The sequence below is a fragment of the Sus scrofa genome, chromosome 14 (genome assembly GCF_054392235.1).
Source record: "Sus scrofa isolate SSC_HxYL_T2T_F1_AM1 chromosome 14, Sscrofa_HxYL_maternal_Yorkshire_Landrace_v2.0, whole genome shotgun sequence".
Taxonomy (NCBI): Eukaryota; Metazoa; Chordata; class Mammalia; order Artiodactyla; family Suidae; genus Sus; species Sus scrofa.
In genome coordinates, this window is record NC_139396.1 from 35,637,707 (window position 1) to 35,659,144 (window position 21,438).

A 21,438-nucleotide genomic window follows, 5' to 3' on the forward strand; every position below is an offset into this window, starting at 1 on the left:
AGGAACCATGAGGTTGCGGGTTCGGTACCTGCCCTTGCTCAGTGGGTTAACGATCCGGCGTTGCCGTGAGCTGTGGTGTAGGTTGCAGACGCGGCTCGGATCCCGCGTTGCTGTGGCTCTGGCGTAGGCCAGTGGCTACAGCTCCGATTGGACCCCTAGCCTGGGAACCTCCATATGCCGCGGAAGCGGCCCAAGAAATAGCAAAAAAAGATAAAAAAAAAATTAATGATATTATATTCTTTCCATAGGCTCTTTTTCAGGAAGAAGTCACGAAATTTCTAAAGAATTTTTCCTTAGTTCTAGTAGGCATCATCAAACTCGTCAGCTATCTTGGCTACACTTCATGCGGGTTGTAAATCTTACTCTAACTTCTCCATAACACTTTCCCTAATTTTTCATTTTGTAAGTAAATTTTCCCGTCCACAACTGGTAATTGCTATGATGAACTACACAGTGGGAAAACAACAAAAATTCCAAGTCAAGGAAAAAAAAAAAAAGCTTTATAAATCATTTCTCCTCGGTCTCCCTTCTCTGTTGCTTCCTGGCATAATCTAGGCGTCTGGAAGTAGTTTCGTTGGATTGTATTCAATGGCGAAACAGTGCAGTGGTGAACAATGCCCAGTGCCTTGGATTTCATAGACCTAGATTGAAAGAGCCGCTACAGATTAGCCGTGTTTTGGAAGTCACTGGAGCTTCCGTACAGGACATCGCTTCCTTTTCTGTGTATTGTATGTATTTCTTCCTAGGTCCCCCCTCTCACAGGTGTTTGTTCAAGGTCACAACCCCTGCGGCATCCGTCCTTGCCCCTCCCTTACACCTAGAGCGTCTCTGGAGTCATAATCACCGGTTCGATCCCACCTGCCGCCTTTTCACCGCGAATGGATGAAAATCGTCACAATTAACAGCAGCCTTCCGCTCTGAAGACGATTACTTGAAGAATTACTACTCAAGTGGAAGAAGGCAGATCAGGGACCTCTTCTTACCGTCCCTTTTCCCTCGGCCTTTTCTCCTACGAAATATTTGTGTGGGTGGCGGATGCAGTGGGGGGCATACGGGCAAAGAGCTTTTTCCTACTAGGAACACAAATCTTCAGTTCCGGCTGTATATCCGGAGGCATTTTCATAGGACATAGGCGGGGTCAGACGTCCGAGTCTGACTTCCTGTCATATGAATTTCAAGCTCGCCGCTTCCGCCCGGAGTTGCTCTAGGCTCCCGCTGCGAGCAGCTACTTCCGCCAGGAGTCCTTAGGGTCTCAGTTTTAGACTCTGACCCTAGGGCGGCCTCCTCCTCCTCCTTGCATCCTTCCCACCCGGGGCCGGGTCCCTAGGTGCGGCGGTAGCTGTTGGGTTTGTCGCGGAGCGTCCTCACTACACGAGTCCTCGGCCTGGGGCGGGGACTGAGCGGTGTGGCAGAGACGCTCGGCCTGGCCCAGCCCAGATCTTTCACTGGCCAGTGACGGTGGCCAGGGGCCTCGCCGCGCCTACCCCGGCTTGGGGCGGGGCGCGGCCACCCCGCCCCGGCTCCCGCCCCTCCGGCCTGCCCAGTGCCGGGTCGTTCCCTTCAGCCCTGCGGCGGTGTAACCTTCTCGCACCTCCCGGACTCGGCAGTCCCCTGGCTCCGGCCGCTGGGGAACATGGAGTTTGCGGAGCTGATTAAGACGCCGCGGGTGGACAACGTGGTGCTGCACCGGCCTTTCTACCCGGCCGTCGAGGGGACCTTGTGTCTGACTGGTCACCACCTGATCCTGTCGTCCAGGCAGGACAACACGGAGGAGCTGTGGCTCCTCCATTCAAACATCGACGCCATCGACAAGCGGTGAGTGCCTACCCCACCCCCTCCCTATTCTGCGGGGAAAGTGGGGTCGTCAGGTGCACGTCTGCGAGAACGTGCCCCAGTGTTTTCTTCGCCTCCTGTCGCCCAACCAGCCAGCAGAACGAGCCCCCTCCAGTCCAGATTGAGGATTTGAGTTTTAGAAAGCAGAAAACCATCCAAATGAGATATGTGGTTTCTGTTAAATCTAACTGGAATTCCCAGGGGTATCACGTGGTTTTTTTTTTTTATCCTGATTGCCATTTTTGGTATATACCACTATTTGGGTGGATTTGCAACGTTTTCTTTTAAAATTTCTTCTTCACCATCATATTCCTTGAATATTAATTGTCCATCATAGTTCATGAAGTTGTGATTGATGTGATTTTGGTGAAATCTTTACTTGCCACTTCTGAGCAAAACTCAACTCAGTATAAATGCCACAAAACCTTTCCCCCCTCTTAAAAATGTTCAGTTTATCATATTTCTCCTTACTTTTATTTTCCAAGTCATCAATTTAACACTTCCCATTATGGGAGATTATAACGTCTTCTATTTATCTTTGTTCTGCTTTTGGAAAGAACACAATTGGTTCTTAAACCAAGGCATTAATTAACCTCTTTTTTGCATCCCACTCTGTCCTTCCAGGGTAGTGTCTCAGAGTCATAAAGTTATCTTTTATCATCACAATTCCCAGAGGCTCTGTGTACTTAATGTAGCCCAAAGAAGGTCAATTGGTTATCCAATTTACACTAAGATATAAATGATTGACATCAGCTTTTTCAATTACCTCTCAGGAGAATTAGGATATTAAGATTCCTAGAGAGGGTACACCTTAAGGGAAAATACTATCTAACAATAGAAGTTAAACACTATATGAGGAAGTGGTGATAGAGTTATGGTTTCAAACAGAGGGATCCTGCTGAACTCCTGAAATCACATTCTCCTGTGTAAAAGTTTTTAATATTCTCTCCTTGCCTGCATATAATGTCAACACCCCTTAGTCTGTCTTGCTGGCACTCCTTATTCTGGCCCTACCTACTTCTTGCCATTCCCTTTCCTGAACTCTTTTTACCAGCCAGTCCTCACTATTTATTTATTTATTTGCTCATCCTTGTCCTGCATTCTCTGATGTCTGTATTTTACTGACATTCTCTTCCTTCTGCCTGGAATGCCTTGCTCCTCCCAAATTTGTTAAACATTTATTGAATGTTGTTACATTTCAGACATTTTGTGAAGCATTAAGGACACCAAAATGAATAAACTATAGCTCTTGTCTTTCAGGAGGTTTATAGGCTATCATCCAGCTGTTACTCATCTTTCAATATTCATTTTAACCGTTTCAGGTGCCACCTCTTCACAGGTTCTTCTGTTAATCCCTCAACTAGAAGTAATTTCCCTTTCCTTGAAATCCATAGCTCCTTAATTATATCTCTTTCAAAAGTGTATATTACAATTTACATTTTGATAGTTACATATATGTTAGCTCTTTGAGGCTGGGACTTCAAATTTGGTTAATTTTCATCTCCTTCAAAACTCCTAACTGTGGCTTGGGCAGATAGGCATATAGGAAATTAAAAAGATTAATAACCACTGAATGGTCAGCGGTGCTATAGAATACATATTAGAGCTTCATGCCATCAACTCTTTTCTTTCTTCTTTACCTCTTATGAGGCCTTTTCACTCTCTCATTTCATCGTATTTACCTAGCATTTACTACATGCTGGGCCTGGTAGGGCTTAAAAAAATGTATAAGACAAGGACCTTTTATTCTGTTAGGGGAGAAATGACAAAATACACATTTATCTTTTTCCTGGGAAGCAGCGTGATGTAATGGAAATAGCATGAGCTAGGTGGTCAGATCAGAGTTTGTTGAATTGTCCATTTCTGAAAAGAGTTACTTCTGTGTGTTTTTGTGTACTGAGCACTGTCTGGACTGTGCAGATGTAGTGGTGACTGAGACAGATGAGGAACTGATGTACTAGTGGAGGAGATGGATATTCAAATAAATCAACAAATATCTAATGGTGTCGGGTAATAAGTGCCAGGAAGGAAAATAAAGGAAGATGTGAGGATATGGAATGCCTGGAGGCAGCATATATTTAGAAAGAATGTCCAAGAAGACACTGACTTTTGAATGAATGGAGAGAGGAAGCCTGCAACGTGAATATCGAATATTGGAGGAAGGAGCATTTCAGCCAAAGGGCATGTGAATGCCGAAACTTGAGACAGGAGCTTGCTAGGCGTGTATGAGGAAGAACAAAGAGGCCAGTGTGCAGGGAGGCTAGGGGCACAGCAGAAACTGGGTGGAGGGCCTTATATGCCATTGCGATGGTTTTCGTGGGAAGCCCTGAAGAGTTGAAAGCAAGGAAGTAGCAGTCGGTAGACTTTTAGAGGATTCTGGTCGCCAGCAGAAAATGGATTGTAGGGGGCAATAGAGGAAGCTGCATACCCAGTTAGGAGACTGTCAAGTAGTTCAGATGAAAGGTGGAAGCAGTAGTAGTGTGTTCAGCAGCAGTTAGGTTTGGGATATGGTTTTCATGCTTGCTGGTGAACTCTAAGTGGGTGGGAGAGGAAGAGCAGTGTTAAAGGTGATTCCTTCAGTTCTGCCTCTTCTGAGATAGGTGCCCTTGGGTGAGCTGCTTAACCTCCCTCAACCCCAATTCTGTCACATGAGGGAGACACCCCCTCGCATATCTAGTAGTAACTTAGATTTGAATGGTGTTTTCCAAGCCTGGAGAATATTTTCATGTACACTGCACACATAATTTCACTCCATCCTTTCAGCAGACAAGGTTGTACACAAGTTTTACGGTTGTATTTACTTTTTCTTCTTACGGTAGAAAGAAGGTGATGACATCATTTTTGTGGTTGATTCATTACAAGGTTTTCTCAGTTTATTCTTCTTCAGCCCTAGTTTTCACTCCCATTTTCCAGTTTGTTTCCATCCCCGCAGGCAACTGTGTTAAGTGCTGCTGTTTGTCCTTGGATGTTATGTATATCACTGTAAAATACATAGTCCTGTTGTGTGTAGGTGTATACACATGAGCATGTGAGTTTAATTTACCCAAGTAGGATTATGTCATAGATCTTGTTCTCTTTCTCAGCGGTTTAACTCAGTACTCTTTCTCTAAGATCTCTTCACCTTGCTGAATGTACACCTATTTCCCTGCTTCTGACTGCGGTGTGGAATTCCCGAGTGCCTGCAGCAGTTTACTTATCTGACCCTTTAGGTAACTCTGACTCCTTGCAATCACAAACATCGCTAGTAAATATACTCATTCAGGTCCCATTAGAGTCTTGTGCAGGAGTTTCTCTGAGATTGTGCCTAAGATGGGATTGAGCCAGAAAACAAATGCACAGTTCACAAAGTAATGCCAGTTGGCGCTCCAAAAAGGCTGTTCCACTTTGCCCTCCCACACGGTCCTTGATTCCAACATATTCTTACCAACATTTGGTATTACTGTCCTTTTAATTTTTGCCAATCTGATGATTGTGAACTGATATCCCTTTGTTTTAACTTACATTTCTCTAATTACCAGTGAGTTTAAGTATCTCTTACTTGTTAGCAAATCCGTAAGTGCCTGTGAATTAGCTTGGCCCACTTTTAAAAACTGAGTTTGCTGTCCTTCTGGTGTTGATTTGCTCCAGTTCTTTGTATACTCTCTAGGTTTTAATTCTTCATTTGGACATTGCAAATACCTTCTCCTCATCTCTCACCTATTTGTTAACTCTTGTTGAACAGGAGTCCTTAATTTTAATGCAAAATTCATCAGTTCTTTATGGTTTGTGCTTTTTTCTTTTTCTTTCTTTCTTTCTTTTTTTTTTTTGCTATGTGTTTTCGTTTTCATTTGTTTGTCTTTATTTTATAATTTCCCCTGTGATTTCTTCTTTGATCCACAGGTTGTTTAAAAGTGTATGAATTTCCACAGTTTGGTGAATTTTTCAGTTTTTCCTTTTGTTACTGATTTCTAATTTTATCCTGTGTTCAGAGAAGATACTTGGTATGATATCTTTTAAAATCTATTGAGACTTGATTTTTTTATCCTGGAAAGTGTTCCATATGCCCTTGAGAAGAATGTCTATTCTGTTATTGTTGGGTAGCATGTATATGTTGGTTAGATCTAGTTAGTTTATTGTATTGGTTATGTCCTCTGTTTGCTTACTTAAATCTGTCTGGTTGTTCTATCCATTATGTAACTGGGGTATTAAAGTCTCCGACTGTTATTGTAGAATTGTCTTTTTTCCCTTCACTTCTGTCAGGCTTTGCTTCATATATTTTGATTGTCATTAGGTATGTAAATGTTTATAATTATTATACCTTCTTGCTGTTGGAACCTTCTATTAATAGATCATGTCCTTCTTTGTCTCTTATAACCATTTTTGATTTATAGACTATTTTGTCTGATATTAGTATAGCTATCCTTGCTGTCTTTTGGTTACTATTTGCTTGAAAAATCTTTTTACATTCCTTCAGTTTGAACCTGTTTACATCTTTGTATCTCAAGTGCATCTCTTGTGAGATAGCATATAGTTGGATCATATATTTTTACTCATTCTACCAATGTCTGTCTTTTGATTGGAGAGTTTAATCTATTTACATTTAAAGTAACTATTGATAAGGGGGGACTTGGGTCATTGTGCTATTCTCTATATGCCTTAAAGCTTTTCTGTCCTTCATTTCCTGCATTATGGTCTTTTTTGTGCATACTTAATTTTATTGTAATGAAATGTTTAATTTTTTTTCTCATTTACTGTTGTGTATATATTTTCTTTGTGGTTACCATGGGGATTAAGTATAACATTCTAAAATTATAACATTCTAATTTGAATTTATACCAGATTAACTTCAAAAACATAAAAAACTTTTCTCCTTTCAGCTCTGTCCCCACACCTGTCCACTGATGTCATAAAATTACATTATTATGTATTTGTGCCTGAAAACATAATCTAATAATTCTGTTAAATGTATCAGTCTCTTAAATCATATAGAAAATATAGAAAATAAAATGTGGTTATAAACCATTCTTACAGTAATACTAGCTTTTATATTTTCCCATGTATTTACCTTTTGGAGAAATTTTTTTTTTTTTTTTTTTTTTTTTGCTTGTTCCTGTGGCATGTGGAGCTCCCAGGCTAGGGCTGAACCCACTATACTATACAGGAATTTACCTTTTCTGAGACCTTTATGTCTTCATACAGCTTCAAGTTACTGTCTAGTGTCCTTTCATTTCACCTTGTAGGCGAATGCTCTCTTGAGCATTTCTTGCAGAGCAGGTCTAGTGGTCACAAACTCCCTCAGCCTTTGTTTATCTGGGATTGTCTTAATTTTCCCCTCACTTCTGAATGACAGTTTTGCTGGATATTGGATTTTTAGTTGACAGGTTTTCCTTTTAGCACTTTGAATATATCAGCCCACTGCTTTTTGGCCTCCAAAGTTTTTGATGAGAAATCTGCCTGTTACCTTGTGGAGCCCTTGTATGTGACAATTTGCTTCTCTCTTGCTGCTGTAAAGATTTTCTCTTTGTCTTCTGAAAGTTTGATTACAATGTGTCTTACTGTGGGTCTCTTTGAGTTCATCTTACTTGGAGTTCATTGAACTTCTTGGATGTTTATATTCATATCTTTCATCAAATTTGAGAAATTGTCAGCTGTCATTTTTTCAAATATCTCTGTTCTTTTCGCTCTTCTCTTTCTGGGGACTCCCACTATGTGTGTCTTAGTCAGCTTGTTGGTACCTCACAGGTCCCTTAGGCTCTGTTCACTTTTCTTTAATCATTTTTCTTCTGTTCCTCAGGCTTGATAATATCCATTGTCCTATCTTCAAGTTTGCTGATTCTTTCTTCTGCCTACTCAAATCTGCCTTTGAATCCTTCATGTAAATTTTTCATTTCACTTCTTAATACTGCTCAGCTCCAGAATTTCTTTTTGGTTTCTTTTTAGGTTTTCTATCTCTTTATTGATATTTCTCTTTGTTCCCACATTATTCTTGACTTTTTCCAAATCTTCCTTTCATTCTTTGAGCATCTTTAAGACTTATTTTAAATAAGTCTTTGTCTAGTATATCATCTGCCATTAGATCTTTTTCAGGGACAGTTTCTGTTGATTTATTTTTACCTTTTGATTGGATCATAATTTCCTATTTATTTCTCTGCCTTGTGATTTTTGTTGTTCAACACTGGACATTTCAATCTAATAATGTGGTAACTCTAGAAATCAGATTCTCTCCCATCTCCATCTCCAGGATTTTCTCGGTTTTTTAGTTTGTTTTGGGGGCATTATTTTGTTAAGTATTTTTGATTTTTTGATTGTTGTAGGATATCTCTGTGGCAGTCCTCAGCCTGAGGTGTAAATTAAAGGTTTTCTCAGGTCTTTTCTGAGCCTTTTCCTGGGTGTGTGTACTCAGTCACTTACTAATTTTCCCTATGTATGCAAGTTTTTTTTGTTTTTTTTTTTTAGGGCCACACCCATGGCATATGAAGGTCCCCAGGGGTCGAATCAGAGCTACAGCTGCTGGTGTATGCCACAGCCATAGCAATGCATGATCTGAGCCATGTCTGTGGCCTACACCATAGCTCATGGCAATGTTGGAGCCTTAATCCATTGAGTGAGGCCAGGGATGCTAGTCAGACTTGTTTCTACTGAGCCATGATGGGAACTCCTGAAGCTGTTTTTGTGTGTCCTGATCTTTTATGTCTGTGTCCTGTAAAGGGAAAGTGAAAAATGAAGAGGAGTGGGGAGAGAGTTGGTGTTTAAAATCCACTGGAAGTCACTGGTTGTAGGAGAGGAGGTGGATTGCAACCGTGGGAGGAATTGCAGCAACACTGGCTGCCTACCATTTTGCACCTCTGTGATCAGAATCAGCAGTCAACAATCACAGCACAGATCCCTGATATTTGGAGGATAGGGTCCTTTTTGCACACCCTGGCTCCATAAGCTGTGTGCACGTTGCTCCGGGAACATGTACACAGCTGCCTGCCACAAGACTGGGAGTGGGGTACAGGTAGCTGCTATTTTGCTAAGAGTTGAATTGCTGGCTTTATCCAAAATTAACTACAATTTATCATCCAAGTCTTTCCCTTGAGGTTGCAAAGCCTTTAATAGACTTCGGAATTCCAAAATAGTTACATCAGAGAGATTCTGCTGGTGCAGTTGTTGTCTAGGTGGGAAGACACTCCTAGTACTTCCTATTCCACTATCTTCCAGAATTCTTTCTCTTATTGAGTTTTTTTTTTAATGTATATTCTGATACAAGTTCTTTATCGAATATAAGATTTGAAAATGTTCTCTGTCTGTGGCTTGTCTTTTCATTAACTGTGTCTTTCAGAGAACAAACCTGTAAAATTTTTAAGATGTACAATTTGTTAGTTCTTTTATAGATTGGGGTTGTGATATCTTATCTAAGAAGTCTTTACCTAACCAAAGATCACAAAGATTTTCTCCCATGCTTGCTTGCTTCCTTTCTTCCTTTCGCTCTCCCTCTTCCTTCCTTCCTCTTTCTTGCTTTCCCTCTCTCTCCCCCCTCCCTCCCTCCCTCCTTCCTTCCTTCCTTTGCCATGCCCACTGCATACAGAAGTTCCCAGTCCCTGGGCCGGGGATTGAACCCACTCTCAGCAATGACAATTATGGATCCTTAACCTGCCAAACTACCAGGGAACTCTGACATCTCATATCTTGAGTCTTCTGACTCATGAACAAATCTCCATTTATCTTATCAGGTCTAAAATTTCTTTCAGCTTTGTGTTACAGTTTTTACTTATAGCTCTTTCACATCTTTTGTCAGAATTTCTCCCATATAGTTTATATTTTTTGATGCTCTTTCAAGTGATATTTTAAAAATTTCAATTTTTAATTGCTTGCTGTTTTAATTTTTTTTTTTTTTTTTTTTTTACTTTTTGTGTTTTTTGATGCATTGTCATCTTAGGGCTTGCAGACCTGGGGAGGGAATGTCCCTTTTCAGGTTAGCTAATTTCTAGAGATAACAAATAATTTGCCTGTAAGTGTGCCTTTGGTATGCAAACCACCCAGTCCTAAATCCATTCCTCTCATCTGCCTCCTTTTCTCAGGCTCCTGTAGTCAGGGCCACTATTCCTTTGCCCTGAGTCACCTCAGGACCAGGTACTGGATGCTCAAGACTTCCTGTACAGACCAGAATCCGACAAAATTATTCAAACTATCCAATCCTAAACTTGCTAATCTTGCCTACCTTGTCTTGCTCATTCTTTTCCATAGACTATCTCAATAAGGGTTCTGGCTCATGCTTTCCCCTTGCTCCTTCTGCCTCCCAGCTGACCCTGGTATTTCCCCATTGGTTCTACATGGTGTGCTACACCCTCTCTTGGGAACCATGAGTAACAAACCATCTTTTAATGACAGTCATCTCCTGCTGGACTCACTGTTGCTGAATAAAAACAAAATCCTTGATATTTTAAAGATCATTGCAATAGTGTAAGAAATGGTATTGATTTTTGTATATTGACCTTGTATACTGCATCCTTACTAAATTTACTTATTCTAATAGTTTTTTTTTTTTTTTTTGGTAATGTTCATTGGCTAAATAGACAGTCCTGTCATCTGCAACTGAAGACAGTGTCACTACTTCTGTTTCAGTCTGAATGACACTCATTTCTTTTTCCTGCCTTATAGCACTGACTGAGTTGTTAATACAGAGTTGAAAAGAAGTGGTGAGAGTGAACATCTTTGGTTACTCCTTTTTTTTTTTTTTGGTCTTCTGTCCTTTTAGGGCTGGCACCCGTGGCATATGAAGGTTCCTAGGCTAGGGGTCTAATTGGAGCTGTAGCCGCCAGCCTACACCAGAGCCACAGCAACATGGGATCCGAGCTGTGTCTGCGACCTACACCACAGCTCATGGCAACGTTGACTCCTTAACCCACTGAGCGAGGCCGGGGATCGAACCTGAAACCCCATGGTTCCTAGTTGGATTTGTTTCCGCTGTGCCATGATGGGAATTCCCTGGTTACTCTTGATCTTAGAAAGCATTCAGTCTTTCACCATTAAGTATGCTATTAGGGTTTTGTGTTTTGTTTTGTTTTTGTAAATACTTTTATCAGAAATTCCCTTCTGTTCCTAGTTTGGTACGAGTTGGGTTGTTTTATTTTCAAATCATGAATAGCTTTTGGATTTTGTCAGATGCGTTTTCTATATCTGTTGAGATGAGCATATGGTCTTCCTGTTTTAGTTTGTTAATATGGGGAATAACTTTGATTTTCCAGGGTTAAACCAACCTTGCATTTCTTTTTTTCCTTCTTTTTTTTTTTTTTTTTTTTTTGCTTTTTAGGAGCATGCCCACAGCATATGGAAGTTCCCAGGCTAGGGGTCACATTGGAGCTACAGCTACAGGCACAGCACACAGCACAAAGAATCCAAGCTACATCTGCAACTTATACCACAGCTCATGGCATCACCAGATCTTTAACCCACTGAGCAAGGCCAGGGATTGAACTCGCATCCTCATAATACTTGGGTTTGTTTCTGCTGAGCCACAACAGAAACTCCTCATTATCCTTTTTATATATTGTTGGATTTAATTTGCTAATATGTGTTGCTTGTGTAGCTACCTTCATGAATTATCTTAGCTAGATCTCTTGGATAACTTGCTGTATCTTCTACATTACCACTCACTGCTTCACATTTACTTTTATGTTATGGAGATGGCCTCTTCCTTAAATCTCATGAACTAACCTCTGCTAGCTTCAAACTTTTCTTTCATGGCTTTCTTAGCTCTTTCTGCCTTCAGAGAATTAGGGAGTTGGGGCCTTTCTCTGTATTAGGCTTTGACTTAAGGGAATGTTGTAGCCAGTTGGTCTTCCATCCAGGCCACTACATCTTTCTCCATTATCTAATTAGGCTGTTTTGCTTCCTTATTCACGTGTCCACTGGAGTAGCATGTTCCTTCAAGTACTTTTCCTTTGTATTCACAACTTGTTAACTATTTGGCATCTGAGGCCTAACTTTTGGCCTCTTTCCACTCTGACATGCCTTGTCACTATGCTTAATCATTTCTAGTTTTTTTTTTGCCTTTTTGTATTTTTAGGGCTGCACCCACAGCACATGGAGGTTCCCAGGCTAGGGGTTGAATCGGAGCTACAGCTGCCGACCTATACCACAGCCACAGCAATTCAGGATCCTTAACCCACTGAGTGAGGCCAGGGATTGAACCTGTGTCCTCATGGATGCTAATTGGGTTTGTTAACTGCTGGGCCAGGATGGGAACTCCCCAGGTTTTGATTTTAAAGTGAGATGTGTGACTCTTCTTTTCACTTGAGCTCTTCAAGGGCATTATAGAGTGATTAATTGGCTTAATTTCAATATTGTTGTATCTAAGGGAATAGGGAGGCTTGGGGAGAGGGAGAGAGATGGGGAAATGGCTAGTTGGTGGAGCAGTCAGAAGACACACATTTATCAATTAAATTTGCTGTCTTATATGGTGTAGTTACTGGTGCCCCAAAACAATTACAATAGTAACATCAAAGGTCACTTATACAGATCATCATAACAAATGTAATAATAATAATAATTAAACTTTGAAATACTGCAAGAATTACCAAAATGTAACAGAGATGCAGTGAGCAAACGCTGTTGGAAAAATGGCACCAGTAGACTTGCTGGACACAGGGTCGACACAGATGTTTTATCTTTAAAAAAAACAAAACAAAAAAACAACAAAAAACAAAAAAAAACAAAACACAGGAGTTCCTGAAGTGGCGCAGGAACCATGAGGTTGCAGGTTCTATCCCTGGCCTTGCCCAATGGGTTAAGTAAGGATCCAGCGTTGCCGTGAGCTATGGTATAGGTCGCAGATGCAGCTCGGGTCTGGTGTGGCTGTGGCATAGGCCGGCAGCTGTAGCTCTGATTGGCCCCCTATCCTGGGAACCTCCATATGCCACAGGTGCGGCCCTAAAAAGCAAAAAGCAAAAAACAGACAAAACCCCCAAAAAACTAAATATCTGCAAAGTTCAATAAAGTGCGGTAAAACTAGGTCTGCCTGTATCGGTGGTGATTACAACTAAACTCCTTTTCTTGAAGAAATAATCATATACTTTGAGTTGGGAGTGTAATATGTATGTTCCTAAGCATAAATTGTAATTTTTTTTTATAGGTTTGTGGGACCACTGGGTACCATCATCATAAAATGTAAGGATTTTCGAATTATTCAGTTGGATATTCCTGGAATGGAGGAATGTTTGAATATAGCCAGTTCCATTGAGGTAAGTATTTTGGAGGCAAAATCTGATGAAAATAAATAATCGTAAGAAGAAACTTATATCCAGATTCCATGTAGCTCTTATGTTTCTTTGTTAGGTGATTGGTCATGTTCAACTCAAACGTTGAAGACTAAAAGGAAAAGCATTACCTGAGTCATTGTTACAGGATTGTAATAGGATTTTATTGACTTATAACAGTTTTGTATGTTACCTGTGCTTCTGGGTTCATCTGTGTTGTAGCATGTGACAGGTTTTCCTTCCCTTTTAAGGCTGAATAATATTTCATTGTGTGTATATAAATGGTAAGACTTTTTAAAAAGTTACTTCTTTTGTAAAGTAAGTAATTATCACCAATGTTTTTAGTCTTTTGTTTTTAATCTGAATTTTCATATATCACAGTTGCTTGAGACAGGATGTTTGTTTTATATTTACATAATATTGAATATCTGTTCAGGTTACAAATAATAGAAATTTTACTTGGATAATTTGATATATTTATTTACTTATGGCTTTTTTGGTCTGCACCCATGACATATGGAGGTTCCCAGGCTAGGGGTCGAGTTGGAGCTGCAGGTGAGGCCTATGTCTCTGCCATAGCAACGAAGGATCCAAGCTTCATCGGCGACCTACACCACAGCTCATGGCAGTGCCGGACCCTTAACCTACTGAGCGAGGCCAGGGATCAAACCCACATGCTCATGAATACTAGTTGGGTTCGTTACCACTGAGCAACAACGGGAACTCCTAATTTAACATTTAAATTGAGGAGTTCACACCATTTCTTTCCCATTCTAAACAACTATTCTGGTGTACTCTCAGATTTTAAATTGCCTTATTTTAAATCATTGCCACTAAATTATAGCAGTTAACTTTATAGTAGTTTCTAGATAATTGTAGAGACAAACTGATTTTTTTTTTTTCCTTCTTTGAGAGACTTATCTGGGCTTTTGGCTATTGGCTTAACTATTAAAAAGGGGCAGAAAGGTGTAAATCTGAAACTAGGATTTTGTTTGGCTTTTAAACAGACCCCCCAAAAAAAGACAGAGGAACAACCATTATGGTACTGAGAAAATAGCATGTAGCACTTTTCTTTCTGCCTTTGCTGAATTTTACTTAAGGAAATGAGATGAGCTGAACTGTTTGTCATATAAATTCATCATTTGAAAATAACAGTAATGTTGATTTGGCCAAATTTGCTGACGTGAGTAAGAAACGCAGTGTGGCTTCTAGGCTGCTAAATGGAACTGCTGTCCTGCTCTTTGGGCAGGGAAGCCCACTCACCCACTTCAGTTGACATGTTTTGTTCCCCCCACCCAGGTTGTGGGGTTGGATCTTCACTGACTTGCCCACATTTTTTTTCTTATCCCTTTCATAACTTTAAGATGGTTGGTGGGTATTAGTTGAAGTTGCCTGTGGTGGGGACACAAGGCAAAGCCTATTACCCCACTTTCTGATTGCACTTACTTAGCTTTGTTAGCATCTGACGGGAATCAGTTGTTTACTTAGCTATACACAGTACCTAAAACTCTATAGGAACTGACTGATTGTATAGAAGCCCTTATGGCTGAAAAGAAGCTGTAAATTCTGAGCCGTTCTTGTAATTTGACCTTAGAAAGTGAATGCTCTATTGATTTTTTTTTTTTTTTTAAACAGCAAAGTAAATACCCATAGTGAACTTGGTCTCTAGCCTTTTCCTGGCATCCAGGTTTCCTCCCTCCCTCTATATAGCTTGTTATATTTTGGGAGTAATAAGTGAATTTCTTGGAGTTCCTGTTGTGGTGCAGCAGAAAGGAATCTGACTAGGAATCATGAGGTTGTGGGTTCGATCCCGGCCTCGCTCACTGGGTTAAGGATCTGGTGTTGCCGTGAGCTGTGGTGTAGGTTGCAGACGCGGCTCGGATCTGGTTTTACTGTAGCTATGGCATAGGCAGGTAGCTGTAGCTTTGATTTGACCCCTAGCCTGGGAACCTCCATATACCCTAAAGCAAAATTAAACAAAAAAAAAGATAAAAAGTGAATTTCTTATCAAGTGTAGTTGAGCTATTCTTTGTCATTAGGAGTTCATATACCCAAATGTATTCTGCCGCTACAAATAGAATCCCATTGGAAGAGTAACTGGCAAGTCCTCAGTTTTCTAATTATAGCAAGAAGTCTGATGAACTATTTTTTTGTGTGTGTAGTTTCATTTGCCTTTTAGGGTTGAAATGATTTCAGGTCTTTGAGCACAAGTGTGTTTAAAGGAAAAGTTCTGTCTCTAGTGACATGAAATATACTCATGACAAGTCTTAAATCTGAATGTGTATTGCCTGCCAGAATGCTGCTGACTTGCATTTAAAATAATGGTTGTACCAATGAAGACCTACTGTATAGTGCAGGGAACCATACTCAATATTTTATAATAACTTATAAGAGAAAAGAATCTGGAAAAGAATAGATATATGTATAGTATAACTGATTCACTTTGCCGTACATCTGAAACTAATACAATACTGTAAATCATCTATACTTCAGTTAAAAAAAAAAAGGTTGTACCTGCCACTAGGGGAAACAGTATAAAGGTTCCTCAAGAAATTAAAAATAGAACTACCATATGATGCAGCAATCCCACTTCTGTGTTTATATCCAAAGGAAGCAAAATCATTGCCGTAGAGAGATATCTGTACTCTCATGCTCATTGCAGCATTATTCATAATAGCCAAGGTATAGAAAGAAGCTATGTCTGCTGATGGATGAATGGATAAAGAAAATGATATTTACACACAGAACACACACACACACGGGAATATTATTCAGCTGTAAAAAAGCAATTCTTCCATTTACAACAGCATGGATAAAACTGGAAAGCATTGTAATAAGTAAAATAAGCTAGGTAAAGAAAGACAAATACTGAATGGTATCACTTATGTGTGGATTTTTTTTTTTTTTTTTTTAAAGCAAACTCACAGGGAGTAGAAAAATGGTTACCAAGCGTGGGTGGGTGAAATAGGGAGAGGTCGATAAATGTTACAGACATTCACTTATAAAATAACGTCTGAGAATTTAATGTATAACGTGGACTGTGGTCTGTATTATACAATTGAAATTTGTTGAGAGTTGAACTTAGATGTTCTTATGAACAAAACAAAAGGTAAATATGTGAGGTGATGGATGTATTCATTAACTCAATGGGGGAAAACCTTTCACCCCGTGTATGTGTATCAAGTCATCACATTATACACTTGAAATAGCTTGCAGTTTTGTCAATTTATACCACAGTAAAGATGAAAAAATTTAACACTGCAAAGAGTATCTTTTAAATAAATAAAGTAATATTTAAAAATTAAATAAAATAAAGGTTCTGTTGACCAGTCACAGCTCTGGCCTAGATCAGACATGGACGCTGGCCTTTCTGCTTCTGTTTGGTGCATTTAACAGCCAGAGACAATAGAGAAGTGAGTAATGGACTATATAGCCATGCTTCTCCATGTTTTCTTTTTTGTGCTTATGATTTATGGATAGGTGGAAGAATAACTTTGGATGGGAATGTTTTTGTTAAACTGCTAAACTACATGTCCAGTGTGTTTTTTGTGAGCCTGATCTGTCTGTGACTGAGAAGGAGGTAGCTGTATTCTGAGAGTTTGGGGATATTAGCATATTGGGCCCCTTCCCGCTCCAGCTGAATGTCTCCATAATTACTGCAACTTGAATTATGCTAATTGATTTTGGTGCCTTTTTTTCTAGCCATGGAAATACTTTCTAAAACTCTCCTGTCAGAAGGATGAAACTGCCAGGTGACAGGGGATGTTCCATTTCTCTGTTCCTCCATCTAGTCAGGTTTACCTGGTGTTGTTACCCAAAATTTAAGTGCTTCAGATGAATACAGGCTCGTTTTGGGACCACAGGGTTATTGCCTTGGCTTGAGAATGGGTCAGTGTAGCATAAAGGTATGGTGATACTAAGCATATCACTCTAGCAAGGGAGGAGATTTAACATTCATGGACTATATGTGGAGCATATAGTAGCTAAAATTATTTTAGAGTTTATTATGTCCAGACACTGTTCTAGCCCTGTTGCATACATTTTCTCTCTTAATGCCCCCAACAGCCTTATGAAGTACATACTGTTATTTCTACTATTTTACAGATGAGGAAAGTGAGGTGTGGAGTGCTTACATTACTTATACACCCTTGCACTGGCAGCTGGAATTTGAGTCCAGCATTCTGACTCCAGTCTGACTCTGGCTACTCAGCTGTATCACCTCTTACAGCTAACAAATACTCATATTAAATAACTTACATATGTTTATATAGTTAATAACTGGATTTTGAGCCAAGGCCTTACCAACTAACTAAAACCTGTTCTCTGATCCCCAGAAATATTTGGACCTTTTTATTAGGCTTCATTAAATAAGTCTCAGAGTTCCCATTGTGGCTCAGTGGTTAACGAATCCGACTAGGAACCATCAGGTTGCGGGTTCGATCCCTAGCCTTGCTCAGTGGGTTAAAGATCCAGCGTTGCCATGAGCTGTGGTGTAGGTCACAGATGCAGCTCAGATCCCGCATTGCTATGGCTCTGGCGAAGGCCAGCAGCTACAGCTCTGATTAGACCCCTAGCCTGGGAATCTCCATATACCACAGGTGCGGCCCTAGAAAATACAAAAAAGACAAAACAAAAACAAAAACCAGTCTCTGAGGAGTTCTTTCATTAATAGGAGTGCACATAGTTTTGTTCTTTTGTTCATTCAGCACATGTTCATTGAGTGTATGTTATGTGCCAGGTACCTTGTTAGATGCTGAAGGCATAGGAATTAGCCTCAGGAAGGTATAACTGTATTTAGTGATAAATGCAATGTTAGAGAAATATTTTGGGTGTCCATCACTATTAGAGCATGTTCGTTTAATACCAATTTGGCAGTTAGAAGGCGTTTAAAACTGTGGTATGTTCCTTTTTCCTTTATTTCCTTTTCCCCCCAGGCATTGTCTACCCTGGACTCCATCACTCTTATGTACCCTTTCTTTTACCGGCCCATGTTTGAAGTGATAGAAGATGGCTGGCATTCTTTCCTTCCTGAGCAAGAGTTTGAACTCTACTCTTCAGCTGTAAGTAACTTTCGAGAGACTATGGGTAATAAGAAATAACCCAACACTTTACTTGTGAAAATGATCACTTCCTTCTGATAAGTAATAAGGTGCATTTGACTTATCCATGCCTAAAAGATAGCTCTCAGTGCTGAAGCCTCTGCCATTCAGAGATTTACATAGTTTGTTCTAGTGCTGCAGCATGAGTGACTTTTCTTCTAGTGGAGTTACTGATAACACTTAAGATCTTCATAAAGATAGTCCTGACAGGTTTTAATTTGGGGGTGTTTTAAATGCCCATAGAAACAACTTTATGTATAGTAATTAGGTTCTGACCATCCTAAAAAAGTGCTGAATACACTGTGTACCTAGGAGAGCACTAGAGAGCTATGTATCGAATTGTTTCCAGAGGTGATTTTTGTGTTTTTATAATTTGGGTTACTGAGACCAGTTTACTCGATCCAGATGTTTTTTCTGGATCTGAAAGGCAGCAGGACTTTTTGCATACTGTCTCCTTCTACTGACTGTCCTGGCTTGGTGCCTGTGGGCAACTGTCCCATCCTCCTGAAGCCATTTTTTTGTTTGTTTTAGTTTTCATTAATACTTTTTTCCTTCCTGATATTTATTTGTACTGTTAAGTACATATGAAATAAGATATAATAAATGCCAGATTAAAAAAGTCAAGTTTTCTCTATCTCACTTTTACTTATGATTGGGACGATTGTAAAGGTTTTTTTTTTGCTTTAAAAAAGAAACATCTGTTTCTTTCTTTGAGTGTTCCTTCCTCTTCTTTCCTAACTGGCTGGAAAGTACAAATACCTGAATAAAGCAATGGGCTGTGTCTTACTAGGAAAGAACTTCTAATTGTCCAGTAAATAGATGCTGTTGCTCTTCATTTTTTTGCTGCTTTTTTCTTCCATCATCTGTAAATATTGTAAGTATGTCCTGGGAGGATTAAGAAGTAGGGGCTAGGGTGCCATGCAATTTAAAGAACAGAGATTTCCATAGCAGCAAAGTAAGTAAGAAAGAATTTTACATTCTTGTGTATGGAGAATTTTTATAGTTTGTGAGTTTACATTTATATTCAGGTTTTTATAGCATTAAAAACTGTGTAGTAAATATTCTCAAATGCATGATGCTTTTTTCTGTGTCATGGCTCTCTTAGAGGAATCCTTAGTTACTTCCTAGGTGGAAAATGGCAGTCAGAATTTGATCAGGAAGGGAGCTGTCTGGATGACTTTCTTGGTTACCCCAAAATGTCTGTACAGATGACTTGTCCATGATTTATCTTACAGCTAAGTACCACTGGTGAACCAGTCTAAATACACATTCGACAAGCCAGCATTCAAATCAGTCTCCTATTCTGTGCAGAAACCCCCTGTGCTAACATGTCCATGATGTGGTCGTCCAGCTTCTGCTTGAAATCTGTAGTGCAAGAGAATTTGCAAAATCACACAATAAAGTCCCAGGTGGGGACAGTCCTAATACTGAGCTGAAGTTCACCTGTACTTAGGCTCCATGTTTCTGTTATAGCCTTACGTTATTCAGATTGTCTTATTCCTCTACCATGAACTATTCTTCAAATTAGAACTTTTATGTCCCCATCAAGTTTTCTTTTCTGTAGATTAATTGTCAGCCTTTTCTCATAACGCTGAACTCAGCACCTGAAGCAGGGTTTCTCAGTTTGGCACTACTGATGTTTGGGCTGGATAATTCTTTGTTGTGAGAAGCTGTCCTGTGCATGTTAGGATATTTGGCAGTATCCCTGGCATGCCGCTAGATGCCAGTAGCATTCTTTTCCCTTACCTGCAGTTGCCTGTAGTCATTGACAAATGGTCCACCATTGTTCTTTTTTTTTTTTTGCTTTTTAGGCAGCATCTGTGGCATGTGGGAGTTCCCAGGCAAGGGGTCAAATCAGAGCTACAGCTGCCAGCCTTCGCCACAACCATAATGTAGGATCTGATTGAAAATAAATGGGTATCCTGCTGAATAGCATTGAGAACTATGTCTAGATACTCATGTTGCAACAGAAGAAAGGGTGGGGGAAAAAACTGTAACTGCAATGTATACATCTAAGGATGACCTGACCCCCTTGCTGTACAGTGGGAAAATAATAAAAAAAAAAAAAAAAAAAAAAAAAAAAAAAGAAAATAAATGGGTAGGGAAAATGTGCCATGAAAATAAGTATAAAAAAAGCAGAAGTAGTTTTTACTAAATCTGGATTTAAAAAAAAGACTTCAAAACGTAGAATATTATCAAATAGAGAACATCATTCTATAATAATAAAGTTTGGGACAATATAACACAGCACATGGTATGTTTTCCAAGAGAGAACATATGCTGGGGTGTTAAATAAATCTCAACTTTAAAAGGATTAAAGCCATGTGGAATATGATCTCTGACCACAAAGGAATTATATTAGAGAGCAATAACACTAAGCTATGGAGGACTACCCAGAGTATTTCTTTTCTTTTTTTTTCTTTTTGGTCTTTTGTCCTTTTAGGGCTGCACCCATGGCATATGGAGGTTCCCAGGCCAGGGGTCTAATCAGAGCTGTAGCCGCTGGCCTATACCAGAGCCACAGCAACATAGGATCCAAGCCGCGTCTGTGACCTACACCACAGCTCATGGCAACGCCAGATCCTTAACCAAGTGAGCAAGGCCAGGGATCGAACCCGCAACCTTATGGTTCCTAGTTGGATTCGTTTCCACTGTGCCATGATGGGAACTCCTACCCAGAGTATTTCTAAATTAAACAAAAACACTTGTAAATAATCTCTGAATCAAAGATGAAATCAGAAAGGAAATTAGAAAATATTTTGAACTGAATGATAAATCAAAATTTGTAAAATACAACTAAAGCAATGTTTAGAGAGAAACGTACAACTTGTAAAGTGCTCATATTAATATAAAAGAAAAAAGATCTAAAATCATCAACCTAAGGTCCAACTTAAGCTAGGGGAAAAAGTGAGCAGAATAACTTGAAAGAATGAAATGAGTATATAAAAACTAATTGTATTGGCCACAAGCAATCCTAAAATTATTCGAATAAAATACTTAGAAGGACAGAATCTGTACACTGGAAAACACAAAACATTGCTGAGAGAAGTTAAAGGACATCTAAATAAATGGGGAGATATACCATGTTCATGGTTTGAAAGAATATGGTTAAGATAAGCAAAGGGCTGACTTATGTAAAGGACCAGATAGTAAATATTTTATGCTTTGTCGGTCATGAAGTCTTTGTTACAGCCTCTCCATTCTGCTATTGCAGCATGAAAACAGCAGTAGATAATACATCAGTAAATGGGTGGTATTGTGTTTCAATATTATTTTATAGACATACC

At 39.6% G+C, this 21,438-nt stretch overlaps 1 protein-coding gene across 1 annotated transcript in view; it reads left to right on the forward strand.

Annotated features, from left to right (window-relative positions):
• The first annotated feature begins 1,195 nt into the window (after nt 1–1,195).
• MTMR9 (myotubularin related protein 9) overlaps nt 1,196–21,438 on the forward strand; it is a 45,373-nt gene continuing 25,130 nt past the window's right edge. The window contains exons 1-3 of the mRNA XM_021072388.2: nt 1,196–1,815; nt 12,929–13,037; nt 17,987–18,112. Of these exons, the coding sequence (XP_020928047.1) occupies nt 1,634–1,815; nt 12,929–13,037; nt 17,987–18,112 (417 nt within the window). The 5' untranslated portion in view covers nt 1,196–1,633. The remainder of the gene's footprint in view (nt 1,816–12,928; nt 13,038–17,986; nt 18,113–21,438) is intronic.